General features: G+C 59.8%; 1 protein-coding gene across 2 annotated transcripts in view; it reads left to right on the plus strand.

The window, feature by feature from the left end:
• The window catches only part of COL6A2 (collagen type VI alpha 2 chain), a 30481-nt gene that overhangs the window by 6500 nt on the left and 11229 nt on the right, over nt 1-12752 (plus strand). For both annotated transcript variants that reach the window (XM_081301794.1, XM_081301795.1), the window contains exons 2-18: nt 5194-5336; nt 5443-6041; nt 6239-6259; nt 6941-7006; nt 8368-8421; nt 8510-8554; nt 8893-8919; nt 9114-9140; nt 9232-9276; nt 9471-9524; nt 9970-10032; nt 10398-10460; nt 10696-10785; nt 11210-11272; nt 11904-11966; nt 12179-12241; nt 12689-12751. In XM_081301794.1, the coding sequence (XP_081157920.1) occupies nt 5222-5336; nt 5443-6041; nt 6239-6259; nt 6941-7006; nt 8368-8421; nt 8510-8554; nt 8893-8919; nt 9114-9140; nt 9232-9276; nt 9471-9524; nt 9970-10032; nt 10398-10460; nt 10696-10785; nt 11210-11272; nt 11904-11966; nt 12179-12241; nt 12689-12751 (1521 nt within the window). In that variant the 5' untranslated portion in view covers nt 5194-5221. The remainder of the gene's footprint in view (nt 1-5193; nt 5337-5442; nt 6042-6238; nt 6260-6940; nt 7007-8367; nt 8422-8509; nt 8555-8892; nt 8920-9113; nt 9141-9231; nt 9277-9470; nt 9525-9969; nt 10033-10397; nt 10461-10695; nt 10786-11209; nt 11273-11903; nt 11967-12178; nt 12242-12688; nt 12752) is intronic.

The following is a 12752-nucleotide window of genomic DNA, read 5'->3' on the forward strand; positions in this document are numbered from 1 at the left end:
CTTCACCGGGCACCGAGAATCCTGGTGACGTGGTTTCATCTTCATGTAGCTCTGGACGTTCCCTAACTCCTCTTGTGATTCCCTCTTCGACACCCTGGCTGTCCAAGAGTGTGCTGCTCATTCCATGTGGGGTTTCTCTGGTTGCCACAGGGTCTGGACAGGACCCTTTGGGATGGCCGCCTTTCCCACCTCCCAACGTGGCCGCTATGTCCCACCACCTCTTCAGCATCACAAATCTTCTTCCTCTGCCCCAGAGACCCCCAGGGCATTAGAATTCTGGAACCTTCTCCCCCTTCATTTTTCTGTTTCTCTCTTTGGAAGCCATGCACTGAAGACCAGCACATTCAAACACAGATATGTGTGCAAAGGAAATCCCAACGTCACCGCACATGCCCCAGGGCAGGTGGGGCCCAGGAAAGACCTGAGAGACCTTACCTTTGCACCTCTTGGGGCAGAGCAGCCTTCAACAATCAAAGACCAAGAAGTAAAAAGCAGCAGGTGCCAGGAAGGGGAAGAGCCTGGTGTCCAGGGTACCACATTCCTGGATTCAAATGTCAGGTGTCCACAAAGTATGGCCAGAAACAAAGGAGGCTGATAAACCACCAGAAACTGTTGCAGATCTACTAGACAAAGACTCTGAAATGACTGTCTTAAAGAGTAAAGGGATGTGGGAGAGTCGAGAAAACCAAGTATGAACCAAATGGAGATATGAGCGAAGAGCCCAGAAACCAAAAAGAAACCAGAAGGCATGCTCTGGAGCTGAGAAGTTCAGCGGAAATAAAAGGTCACCAGAGGGGTCAAAGGCAGATTTCAGCAGAAAGAAGGAAGAATCAGTGAATTTGAAATAGAACAAGGGAAACTGCTGAGTCTAAGGAAAGAAGAAAGGTTGGCGAGAAGGAAAGAAACACAGGCTCAGGGACCCGTGCGTACCAGCAGGAGGACCAAGCTGTGCACTGCAGAAGTCCCGTGGGAAGAGGGAGCTGAGGGGCCAGAACAGTGAAGGGTCATGGATGAGAGAAAACACCATGGGTCTGGGGACCAACAAGACTGTGAACCCCAAGAAACAGTGAGCACCAAGCAGAAGATCTCCGAGACCCACCTGGAGCACATGGTGACCCAGCTCAAAAGACAGGGGTTTTGACAGCAGCAGGAGGGGTGCTCATGACCTGCAGAGCGGCCTCCACAGCGTCACCAGCAGATTTCTTAGCAAGGTCGGAGGTAGTCAGCCGTGAGTTGACGCATCCACAGTGCAGGAGGCGAACCCCCACCCCCACGAAGCCCGTCTGCAGCACAGCACCGCTCAGAGTGGGGGGATTTAGGACATCTCCAGAGCCACCGGGCCAGACCCTGTGCAGGAAGTGCAGGGTGTGACGCAGGGACCTGGCACCTGTGGACACAGGGCCCTCAGCAGAGGTCAAGACGTGGCCGTGGTGACGGGCCTCCAGCGTAGTTTTCTATGTGCCTAAGGACTGATGTTTCTAAATGAAAATGATGTTTCTCTAACAGCTAGTGTTGTGACCTTGGTTTGCAATTCCACATTTTATTGGCTCAGCAGTTTAAGAAACAAAGGCACTAAAAGCATGCGTAGTTTTGGCACAATACACGGTGAGCCTCCACATCTGTGGGTTCCACCCACACACATTTAATCAACAGCAGATTGAAAAAAGTCATATCTGCACTGAATATCGCAGACTTTCCCCGCCCGTCACCATTTCCAAACAGCACAGTGTGGCCGCTGTTGACAGACGTGCTGTCTGCGTGTGCCGGTGTTCCAGACTGGAGAGGTGAGCGGGTTCCACGTGAACACTACGGCATTCTGTAAGAGGCCTTCACCACAGGATCCTGGGCCACTTCCCTCCAGCACTGAGGGACAACTCTATAAAGAGGTGGTTTTGTGGCATCATAGTAGAAAGGGATGGGGACAGAGCTGTTAGAGAAGCAGAGCTTTTGTATGTTACTGAAGTTCAGCTGGTATAAATTAGCATTTTAACTTTAGGACGTTAAATGTAATCCCCAGGGTAACCACAAAGAAAATAAACAATAAACAAATGTGAAGGAATGAGAAAAGGGTCTAAATGTTTCACTACCAAAACCAATCAACACAGAGGAAGGTAGCAGTCGCATGCAGAAAATCAGGGACAAAAAGCCGTACGGGGTGTGTAAAATAAATGCCAGTGAAAGAGGTCTCTCTTCATCAGTAGTGACTTCAGATTTTGGAAGTGGACTAAACTCTCCAATCAAAAGACAGAGACTGGTAGATGGATTTTAAAAACCCTGATCACACAGGAGACTGGCTTCAGATTCGCACACAGCAGATTGGAAGGGAAGAACGAGGGGGGGGGTCTCGTGCGAATGACCACAGAGAGTGGGACAAAGTGGACTTCAGCCAGGAAAAGTCCTGCAGACCAGGAGGACCTCAAGAGGGTTCCCTGCACAGGGAGACTGGACAGCAGCATGGGGGCAGGCACCCCCCAACTCCACCCACATGTCAGAAAGTGAAGTGTGGCCACCCGGTGGGGGGACACTCGTGTGGAGAGCCAGACCAGAGCCCCATTGCTGGGTTCCGACCTTAGCCACCACGGGGGGCGCGGGGGACCCTGCAGTGGACCTGGTTCCTCCTCTCTGGGTAGGAGAGCCACTCTCCAAGGGCCTATGCCTGATCAGTGAGAGGGGGCGGGTGTCCTGTGGGTCAGGGGTCTCAGAAGGTCCCTTCTGTTTTCCTGAGGGATGGTTCCTGCGCTGCACTCAGACCTCACCCTGTGTCCCCGCAGGGAGCCCTGCCTGCCCCTCCACTGCAGGCCAGCAGTCCCCTGCAGTGTGCACAGAGTGGTGGGCTCTGTTGGCTCTCCCGCCAGCAAAGACAAAGCTAATCTTGGAGATTTTGACTAAAATTGCATTCAATTGTAGATTCAGTTAGAAATAGCTGGTGTTTTGTTTTGTTTTGTTTTGTTTTGTTGGTACTGGGGACTGAACCCAGGTGTGCTTAACCCCTGAGCTACACACCCCTAGCCTTTTTATTTTTATTTTGAGGCAGAGTCTTCCTAAGTTGCCCAGGGTGGCCTCAAACTTGCAATCCTCCTGCCTCAGCAGCCGTGATTGCTAAGATCACAGGCACACTCCACACACCCAACTGGGTTAGAAATAACTGATTTTCTTAATATCTGTTTAAGATATAAGGACAATTTCTTATTCAAAAGCCAGATTTACATTTTCTTTTCTTTTTTTAAAGAGAGAGGGAGAGAGAATTTTAATATTCATTTTTTAGTATTTGGCAGACACAACATCTTTGTACGTGGTGCTGAGGATCGAACCCGGGCCGCACGCGTGCCAGGGGAGCGCGCTACCGCTTGAGCCACATCCCCAGCCCCAGGATTTACATTTTCTAATGTATTCCTCAGGGGAAAAAAAATCCACATTTTCCCTCCACCTGGATGGTTTTTTTTTTAAACATTTATTTTTTAAGTGTAGATGGACACCACACAATGCCTTTTTTTATGTGGTGCTCAGGGTCGAACCTGGGTCCCACCCGTGCTAGGGGAGCACTCTAGCACTGAGCCACAGTCCCAGCCCCCGTCTGGATGCGTTTAAGCGTCCTCTTTGTGGCGAAGCCTGTCTTCTCCCCGGCCGTATTCCCGTATTCCCCTACATTTTCTGCTGCTTCTACTGATGGAAGCAGATCAGTAGCTTCTGGGCCCTCGGTCTCTTGGTCTCTTCGGGGGGAGTCCAGGGGGCCGAGTGGGTGGTCTGGCTGAGGATCTCCCAAGAGGTGCAGTTGGCAGTCAGGACTGAGGGCTTTGTTTCCGGGCGCCCCACTGTGGCTGCCGGGCGCCCCACTGTGGCTGCCGGGCGCCCCACTGTGGCTGCCGGCCGCAGAGCTGGGTCTCCATGGCATCTGTGTCAGGGGCAGCCCCGGGAGACGCCAGACCAAGTGTCTTCCACGGCCTGGGGCCCGCGCCATCCTCTCTCTGCTCTGCTGGCCTCGGGCAGCTGCAGGAGGGCTGAGGGCGTCAGGCCCCACCTGGCCCCACCGTGGTGGCCCTGCCTCTGTGCGACTGAGCTCTCCTGAGGGCTGTCCTGGGCCTCTGTCTCTGCCATCCCAGTCTCTGTCCACCCAAGAGCCAAGCCTGGGCTCCCGCAGGAGGTCCCGCCGGGCCTGTGGCCTCCCCTGCAGCTGCCCCTGCGTCCCTTCCTCCATCTCACGCCAGGCTCTGTCCTGGGGCCTCGGCCCCCACTGCCCCCTTCCCTGAGCCCGGGGACGATTCAGCCGTCTCTGGTGCCGAGTCTGTTACTCACAGGCCCCACGTTTCCAGCTGGGATCGTTTGAAGACCAATCCGGAAGTGCCTCTCGGCCTCAGCAGCTTTCTGGAATTTAAGTTGGAGAGTCCATCTCTTAACGGTGTTAGTGCCCCTTCTCCAGTGGTCTCCCGTGGGGAAGGACTGTCCTCAGCCTGCTGGGAGGGGACCAGGGCTACGGGCGGCTGGACAGCCTGGTGACAGTCCTTCACTGTGTCCTCCCAGCCCTCACCTCTGGCGCAGCCAGGGGCTGGTATGGCGCTGCTGGGCCCTGGATCATCCCATCCACATGGAGGGAGGGGGCAGTACAGCCCCCCGGGGCCCCGGCAGCTCCACCCCTCCCAGCGTCACAGCCTCTGACAACCTTGGTGATGTGGAACACAGGCCTCTGCACACCTCCTTGAATCAGCATTTCAAACAGAGTCCTCATGCCTGTGCAGCTGGGTGCTCTGGGGAGGACAGGCCTACAGGGACAGAGGGGCCAACTCTGGCCTCCTGAGTTCAGACCCAGCCTCTGGACACCAGGGAGTGTACTCTGAGAGGACCCCGGCTGTTAGGTACCCACAGGGAGCCAGACTAGCAGTGGCCAGAGGCAGAGGGACTCCAGGGACACACGTGGGGCTGGCCTCTGGTGTTTTGATTCGGTTCCCATGGGTCTGTCTACCTATGTGCTTGGCTCCAGAGGGCAGGGAGGGGTCTCCTCATCCAAATCCCACCCAGAACTGAGCCCAGGTGTGCCCACTGCAAGTCTGCAGCCCCACAGGCAGTGGGGGAGGCCCAGCTGCCCAGCCCAGGCCTGCGCCTCTGCCCCCTGGAGGTGCTGACCAGTGGTGTGCGTCCAGCACAGGAGGGCTGTGACTTGCGGTGGGCGCCATCTGCACAGCCCTTCTCCTGTTGCAGGACCTCAGGGCCCACGACCGCTGCCAAGATGTTCCAGGGCCCCTTCTCCGTGCTCCTCCTCGGGGGGCTCCTGGGGGTCCTCCATGCCCAGCAGCAGGAGGTCATCTCGGGGGGCACTTCTGAGCGGAACAACAACTGCCCAGGTACCAGAGGTGGCCGGGACCCTGGGACATGGGTGGTGAGCACCAGGCGCTGGCAGGCCCGGGTGGCAGCCTTTGCTGGCTGGCCTGATGGGTCCCTGCCCCCTAGAGAAGGCCGACTGCCCCGTCAACGTGTACTTCGTGCTGGACACCTCGGAGAGCGTGACCATGCAGTCCCCCACGGACAGCCTGCTCTACCACATGCAGCAGTTTGTGCCACAGTTCATCAGCCAGCTGCAGAATGAGTTCTACCTGGACCAGGTGGCCCTGAGTTGGCGCTACGGTGGCCTGCACTTCTCGGACCAGGTGGAGGTGTTCAGCCCGCCAGGCAGTGACCGGGCCTCCTTCACCAAGAGCCTGCAGAACATCCGCTCCTTCCGCCGGGGCACCTTCACTGACTGTGCGCTGGCCAACATGACCCAGGAGATCCGGCAGCATGTGGGCCGCGGCGTGGTCAACTTCGCCGTGGTCATCACCGACGGCCACGTCACCGGCAGTCCATGTGGGGGCATCAAGCTGCAGGCGGAGCGGGCCCGCGAGGAGGGCATCCGGCTCTTTGCTGTGGCCCCCAACAGGAACCTGAATGAGCAGGGCCTCCGGGATATCGCCAGCACCCCCCACGAGCTCTACCGCAACAACTACGCCACCATGCGGCCCGAGTCCACCGAGATCGACCAGGACACTATCAACCGCATTATCAAGGTCATGGTAAGCAGCGCCAGGCCGGGGCTGCCCAGAGGCCTCAGACCTGTGCGGGCAGGCCGCAGTATACCCTATGTGTGTGGGGACCCTGAGGGAAGTGTGGCCCCGGCAGGCCAAGTCCTGGGTCTGCAGTCTAGACTCAGGCACCACATGTACCCCAGACTGCGGCCGACCAGGTCTCTCTCTCTCTCTCTCTCCTGCAGAAACACGAAGCCTATGGAGAGGTGAGTGACACTTCCCAGCCCCCCAGCCCTGGCCACTTCATGCTCTGGGTCTCTGAGGACCACACCTGCACTCCAGCCCTTGGGGACTGGAGCAGAGGAAGAAAGGGGCATCGTGCACCTCTTCTCCGTGGGCCACAGACCCCTGAGTCTGGAGGGAGGACTCTGGGCCCAGCCAGGCCACGTCAGCCCCTGGGGTCTGCAATAGGCATCGACTCAGCGCAATCAGCATGGGCACCGAGAGTCCTGCCCGCAGCTGGCAGGCTGTGTGCAGCCCAGACTGGGAGCCCAAGCCACCGGCCAGGTCAGGAGGAGGCAGGCAGCCGTGTGCCAGCTGGGGCCTGCAGCTGCAAGTGGTCTGTACTCCCCCCATGTCTGTGTGGCCTCAGCTCCGGCTCCCAGGAAAGGGAGCAGGCCTCTGAGGTCACCACCTGTCCCCAGAACAGCTGCAAGCACAGTGGGTGTGGTCCCTGTATACAGATGGTGCTTAGCCCATGCCCACTGCTCTTGTGACTACCCATCATGGCTGAACTCAGCCTCGCTTTTCCAACCCTTGCCTGGAGGCCTCTCTGGAAGCCCGCCGTCTGCCCCTGGGATCGTGTGTCTGCCCCTTCATCCTGGCCCAGGATCCCAGGCGGCTTGTCCCACCTGCTTGACCCACTGTCGCCCACCTTCTCATTCCAGTGCTACAAGGTGAGCTGTCTGGAGATCCCTGGACCACCAGGCCCCAAGGGCTACCGTGGACAGAAGGTGAGCTGCCCGAATGGCTCAGGAGGACACACCTCCGAACCTGTCTGAACTCCACCTTGGAGGCCAGCCATGTTGTGGATGGTCTCAACACTTCCCACCTGGAAAAAAATGGGATTTTGAGAAAAATAGGAACTTCTTAAAAATCATTAAGATACACTGTTGAGGGCTGGGGTGGTGACTCAGCAGTAGAGCGTTTGCCTAGCACTTGCGAGGCCCCGGGTTCGATCCTCAGCACCACATAAAAATAAATAAATAAAATAAAGGTATTGAGTCCAACTACAACTAAAAAAAGTGATTTTTTTTTTAAAATGTGCTGTTGAAATACTTCTGCAAGTAAGCAAGCTCACTCAGATCAGGCTCCAGTAACCACATACAGACCTTTATACAGAACAGGACGCACGTGCCTGCTGACAGGGCTGCTGACTGGCAGAGAGGACCCCGGGGCTCGTTAGCCAGCAGCTCGGGACTGCCTCACCCCTGCCCTGCTTCCTGGCGGCAGAGGCGTGTGGGATGAAATCTCAAGCCCACTCCTAGGGTCTGTGAGAGCCACCAAAAGCTTGAGGGAACTGCCACAGGAGGAGAATGGGCATCTAAGGAGACTCACAGGGACACTGTCACACAGCAAGGTGACAAGTGGTGTCCAGTAACCCACGTCCAGGGTCGCCTTCTCCAGGCCACAGGCCACACACTGTCCCAGTCCTGGCAGCAATGCCCACCTGCCCCAGCCAGGAATGAATCTGTCGCTTGGGCAGCCTGGAGCACCCAGGGGCAGTGGCCACGTCCTGAGGGGTGGGAGCCGGGGACCAGAGCCAGCACAGCCGGGTGGCTCCGCGAGCCGCTGCCCCCTGCTCTGCCGCCTTCCCTCCCACCTGTCCTGTGGCCCCCGATCCTCCCCTCCCCTCCCTTCTTTGCCCTGATGTGAGAAGCACCTTGGTAACTGGGTGCCTTAAGTTCTGAGTTATGTGATCAGATCCTGATTCCAAGGGAACATCGCCTCTGTGTGGTCTTGTGACGCTCTGAGGTGTCTGAAGTCACTTAGGGTCCTGCTCCATCACACCTTGTGAATTATTTCAAGAGGAATTGATTTGCTGTGACTGTCCACAGGCTAGGAGGAGAACCGGAGCCCAGGCGGGAGGGCTGCACACCAGGTTACTTGTCTGGTTGGCATCTCGGAAAGCTGTCCGTCAGGGCTCAGAAGAGAAGTCCAAGCAGACCCTGGTCTGATGTTGTCAGGACCCCTGGGGCAGCTGACCTGACCAGTGTCTCTACTGGGGGGGACCAGTGGCTTTCGGTGCCAACGTGCTGATGACCTGGCTGTCCCTGACCCTGCCCAGCTCACTCCCCCTGTTGTCTGTCTCTAGGGTGCCAAGGGCAACATGGGTGAGCCAGGAGAGCCCGGACAGAAGGGGCGACAGGTGAGTGTCCCCCAGTCCCGTGCCCCTGGCCGTCCCCACCCCCACCCAGGACTGGTTGCAGCTAAGGCTTACTGTTCTTTTTCTGCAGGGAGATCCAGGCATCGAGGGCCCCATTGGATTCCCAGGACCCAAGGCAAGTTCCCAGGGGCAGCCCAGGGCTGGGGCTGGCAGGGGCAGGGATGGCAAGGGGACCGGGTGGTGTCTCGGGAAGGCTGCCCCGTCTCCTGTCCCATGTCTCTAGCCCAGCACCCCCTGCCCCTGTTACCAAGAAGTAGAAGCACCTCTGTAGTGGAGCTCACCCCAGAACCAAGCTCTGGCCTGGCCCCTCATCCAGCCTCCTCTGCTGAGTGTGGGTTCAGAGTCCTCCCAGGTTTCCAGGTGCTGGACGCAGCCTACCCCAACCAGCCCTTGGCTGCTAGGCTCCACCTGGCCTCTCACTGCTAACGAGGCACCCTCTCCTTCTGCCCTCAGGGTGTTCCAGGCTTCAAAGGAGAGAAGGTAAGAGCTGATGCTGAGCAGCCCCAGGCAGACCCCAGACCCACCTCTGTCTGCAGCCTGTGGGTCCCCCTGGGGGCAGAAGGGCTCCAGAGGAGGGGCTCTTCTGGCCTCACGGAGCCCAAGGGCTCTGACCCGCACCTAGAGACAATGGTTCTGTAAAGCTGGAGACTCACCCCTCACTTCCTCCTGCACAGGGTGAATTTGGAGCTGACGGTCGAAAGGTGAGCTGGGCAGGCCGGGCAGGTGCCCACCTCCATGTGGCTCAGGTGGACAAGGACAGAGCTAACAGATCTCCTTTCCCCCCCTTTCCAGGGGGCTCCAGGCTTGGCCGGCAAGAATGGGACTGATGGCCAGAAGGTAATGTGAGGGCCAGCTCACTGCTGCACTGGCTGATCACATGCACACATGGGCACTCGTGGGCACATGTGCACGGTGGGGGTCACCTCACAGCTGTGCACCCTGAGAAAGCTGTGGAGGGGCCTGGACAGCGTGGTCACTGCACCTCCACCTGGACCCCAAGTCCCCTGACACTTGTGCTCCTCCTCCTGCAGGGCAAGCTGGGCCGCATCGGGCCTCCTGGCTGCAAGGGAGACCCTGGAACCCGGGTAGGTGGCTCCACGGGGCCTCGTCTGCCTGCCCCACGGACCTCAGCTCTGGGGAGCAGGGTGCCAAGCGCAGTCCTGCTTCTCCCTCCTACCCTCTCGCCCTGTCTGTCCCTGCCACAGCCCAGGGTCCAGCCAGGGTCGGGGTCACAAGGTGGCAACACCCTGAGCGTCTGGGCCAGCTCCGGGGAGGCTTGTGGGGTCCTGGGCCAGGCCAAGCGGTTCCACTGCTCCGAGGTCCTGCATGGTGGATCTTGGTCCTGTCAGCCTGTCCCTTGCTGACTGACCAGTCAGGGCCTGGCCTCCTGAGCAGGGGTCTTACTCACCCAGAAGCCTCACAGCAGGCTCTGAGGATAGGACTTTGCTGCCCAGTTTGTGGGCCGAACCAAACCTCCTCTGGGCAGCAGCCAGCAGGAGCCCCAGGACACACCCTGCCCTTCTCTTTCAGGGCCCTGACGGGTACCCAGGGGAGGCTGGAAGCCCAGGCGAGCGGGGAGACCAAGGCGCCAAGGTAGGCTGCCCAGCCGTCTGTGGCCATGCGGCAGTGGGGCCACCCCAGGCCTCCCTGCCCCAGCCCAGGGTCCCTGGAGGGTGGAGCTGTCTGGGGAAGACCCCAGCAGAGGGAGCCTGTCCCTGAACGGGTCCTTCAGGAGTGAGGGCCATGGCACCCAGTTGCCCACCCTCCTACCCTGAGCACATTCCCCTGTCCCCCAGAAGGAGCCGCCTCCGGCCAGGGTCACAGCCTGGCATTCAGGTTCCCCGAGCAGCCCACCCCGTGCCAGGCATCCTGGGTGCTCAGGGACATGGGGGAGCTGCCTGCTCTGTGCCCTGAGCCTGGCCCCGGAGGCAGTGGCTGATCTCTCCAAACCCTTCCAGGGGGACTCTGGCCGCCCAGGACGCAGAGGGTCTCCAGGAGACCCTGGAGACAAAGGAAGCAAGGTGAGCCATGACCATGCTCTCCAACCCTGGCCAGGGCAGCCGGCCACACTGCCTGTGTCCTCACACATGTGAGGGGCCGGAAGGACAAGTGTGCCCTGAGCACGCGCCAACCTCCTGTCCTGCACCGCCGGGCACCAGGGAGGGCTGGGGGGCTCCCTGAGTGCAGAGGGAAGCCGGGGTGGTGCAGCACACACCAGCTGGGCAGGCGCTTCCCAACACCTCCTCCTCTCTGCAGGGTTACCAAGGCAACAATGGAGCCCCAGGCAGTCCTGGCGTGAAAGGAGCCAAGGGGGGGCCTGGGCCCCGCGGACCCAAAGGCGAGCCTGTGAGTCCCCAGCCTGCTGGCAGCCCTCCAGCCTGGGCACTCCACGGGCTCAGGAGGGGTCCTTGGAGATGGCCTGTGCCGCAGCCGCCCCCTACTCGCTGGCTCCACACACCTGCCCTCCCTGCAGCCTCCCCCAGGGCCGCACAAGGTGGACCCACCAGTCAGAGCAACTGGAGACCCAGCGCCTAGACTTACAGCCTGGCCAGGAGCCCCCACCCACCCTCCTCCCTAAATCCTCTGCTGGGACAGGTTGACCCGCAACAGGACAAGGGGGTGGCACCTGTGGGTCTCCACTGTGCCCTCTGAAAGAAACCCCAGGCTCGGGGTCCCCAGACCTCCAAGCCAGAGTCCTCCTGGGAGAGCAGAGCTCAGGCCCAGTGGTTGGCAAATGTCCACCCCTCCCCACCAACACGTGTTCTTTCAGGGGCGCAGGGGAGACCCCGGAACCAAGGGCGGCCCCGGCAGTGACGGTCCCAAGGGAGAGAAGGTGAGTCGGCCATGTGCAAGAGCCAGAGGGCACTGGCCCTGTCTGCATGTGGGACCGTACGCCCTGGGGGGCAGGACTGACCCATCCTCGCCTACCAGAACAGAGCTGTTGAGGCCCCACATCCAGGGCTAACCCCTGCCGGGCCTGGGAAAGCAGGAGTGAGGCAGGTGGGCTCACACTCTGCCCCTCGGAGACTCAGCAGGGGCCCAGCAGGCACCACCCATCCCCTGCTGCCATGCCTAGCGGCTCAGGCTGTGCACTGCTCAGTCCACAGTGTCCCGACGTGGACACACCTGCCCCAGCAGCTGTCACAGCTCTCGAGGGCAGCACTGAAGTAGCTGGTGGCAAAATCCACAACCACCTGTTCCCTCTGAGATGTGGGTAGAGGGGCTTCCTCCCCGGCCAGGGGGGTCTCCACTCACATTACCTGTGGCTTCAGTGTGACTGTGAGGCTGGTGGTTGGTGGGCTGCAGGATAAAGGATGCCCCTGTTCCAACATCACCCTGGACATTACTGGACACCTTCCTCCCAGGGGAATAAGTGACCCCTCCTCTGACTCCACCACACAGCCTCTCAGGGGGACCCAAACCTGAGTCCCCCACCAAGACCTGACTGGCCCCTGTTCCCACAGGGGGACCCTGGCCCAGAAGGGCCCCGGGGCCTGGCCGGAGAGGTCGGCAACAAAGGAGCCCAGGTATGTGGGGTCCTGGGGCTGGGGGACCAAGTGCCTGGTCTCAACTGCCTCCAAGACCTGCCTGTGGAGGGGCTGCGTGTGGACCCAGCCTGCTGCCCCCACCTGCCTGTGGTCCAGCCTGCCCTGCAGGCCAAGCCAGGCCTCTGCAGGTCAGCAGGCCCCACCTCTGCAGGAGGACATCAGGGCCTCGAGCTCACCCTCTTGCTTTGCAGGGAGACCGAGGATTGCCTGGACCCAGAGGCCCCCAGGGGGCCCTTGGGGAGCCCGGAAAGCAGGTCAGTGGCAGGACACCTGCACCCCAAGGCTCCAGTGGCCAGCTCTGTCTCCAACCTCCTGTCCACTCTCCCTGCTGTAAAATGCTTGGGTCCCCCTGTGGGTGGCACAGGCTGTCTGCCAGTCACTGTCCCTGTGGCAGCCTTGGACAGTGGGACTAGGAGCTGTCCCCTAGGGTACCTCTCGCCACCCCAGCCTCGGTGTCCTCCTGCCCAGAAGGGACTGTCCCGACCCTCCCCTCAGGCAGGATGGTGAGCCTGGGGCCTGGACCACACGTGAAGAGCAGGAGCCAGCACCCTCAGACCTTCAGATGCTGGAGGGCAGCACAGGGAGCTGGGGACAGCGTGGTCTGTGGCCACAGATGGACTGTAGGGTCAGATGACCCCGGGTACAGGTCAGTGTCAGTCACAGAGGACTATGCCAACCCTCGATTTTTTTCCCTCCCTCAGGGATCTCGGGGAGACCCTGGTGATGCTGGGCCCCGCGGAGACTCGGGACAGCCAGGCCCCAAGG

Source organism: Spermophilus citellus, assembly GCF_964194105.1.
Source record: "Spermophilus citellus genome assembly, chromosome: 7".
Classification (NCBI taxonomy): domain Eukaryota; kingdom Metazoa; phylum Chordata; class Mammalia; order Rodentia; family Sciuridae; genus Spermophilus; species Spermophilus citellus.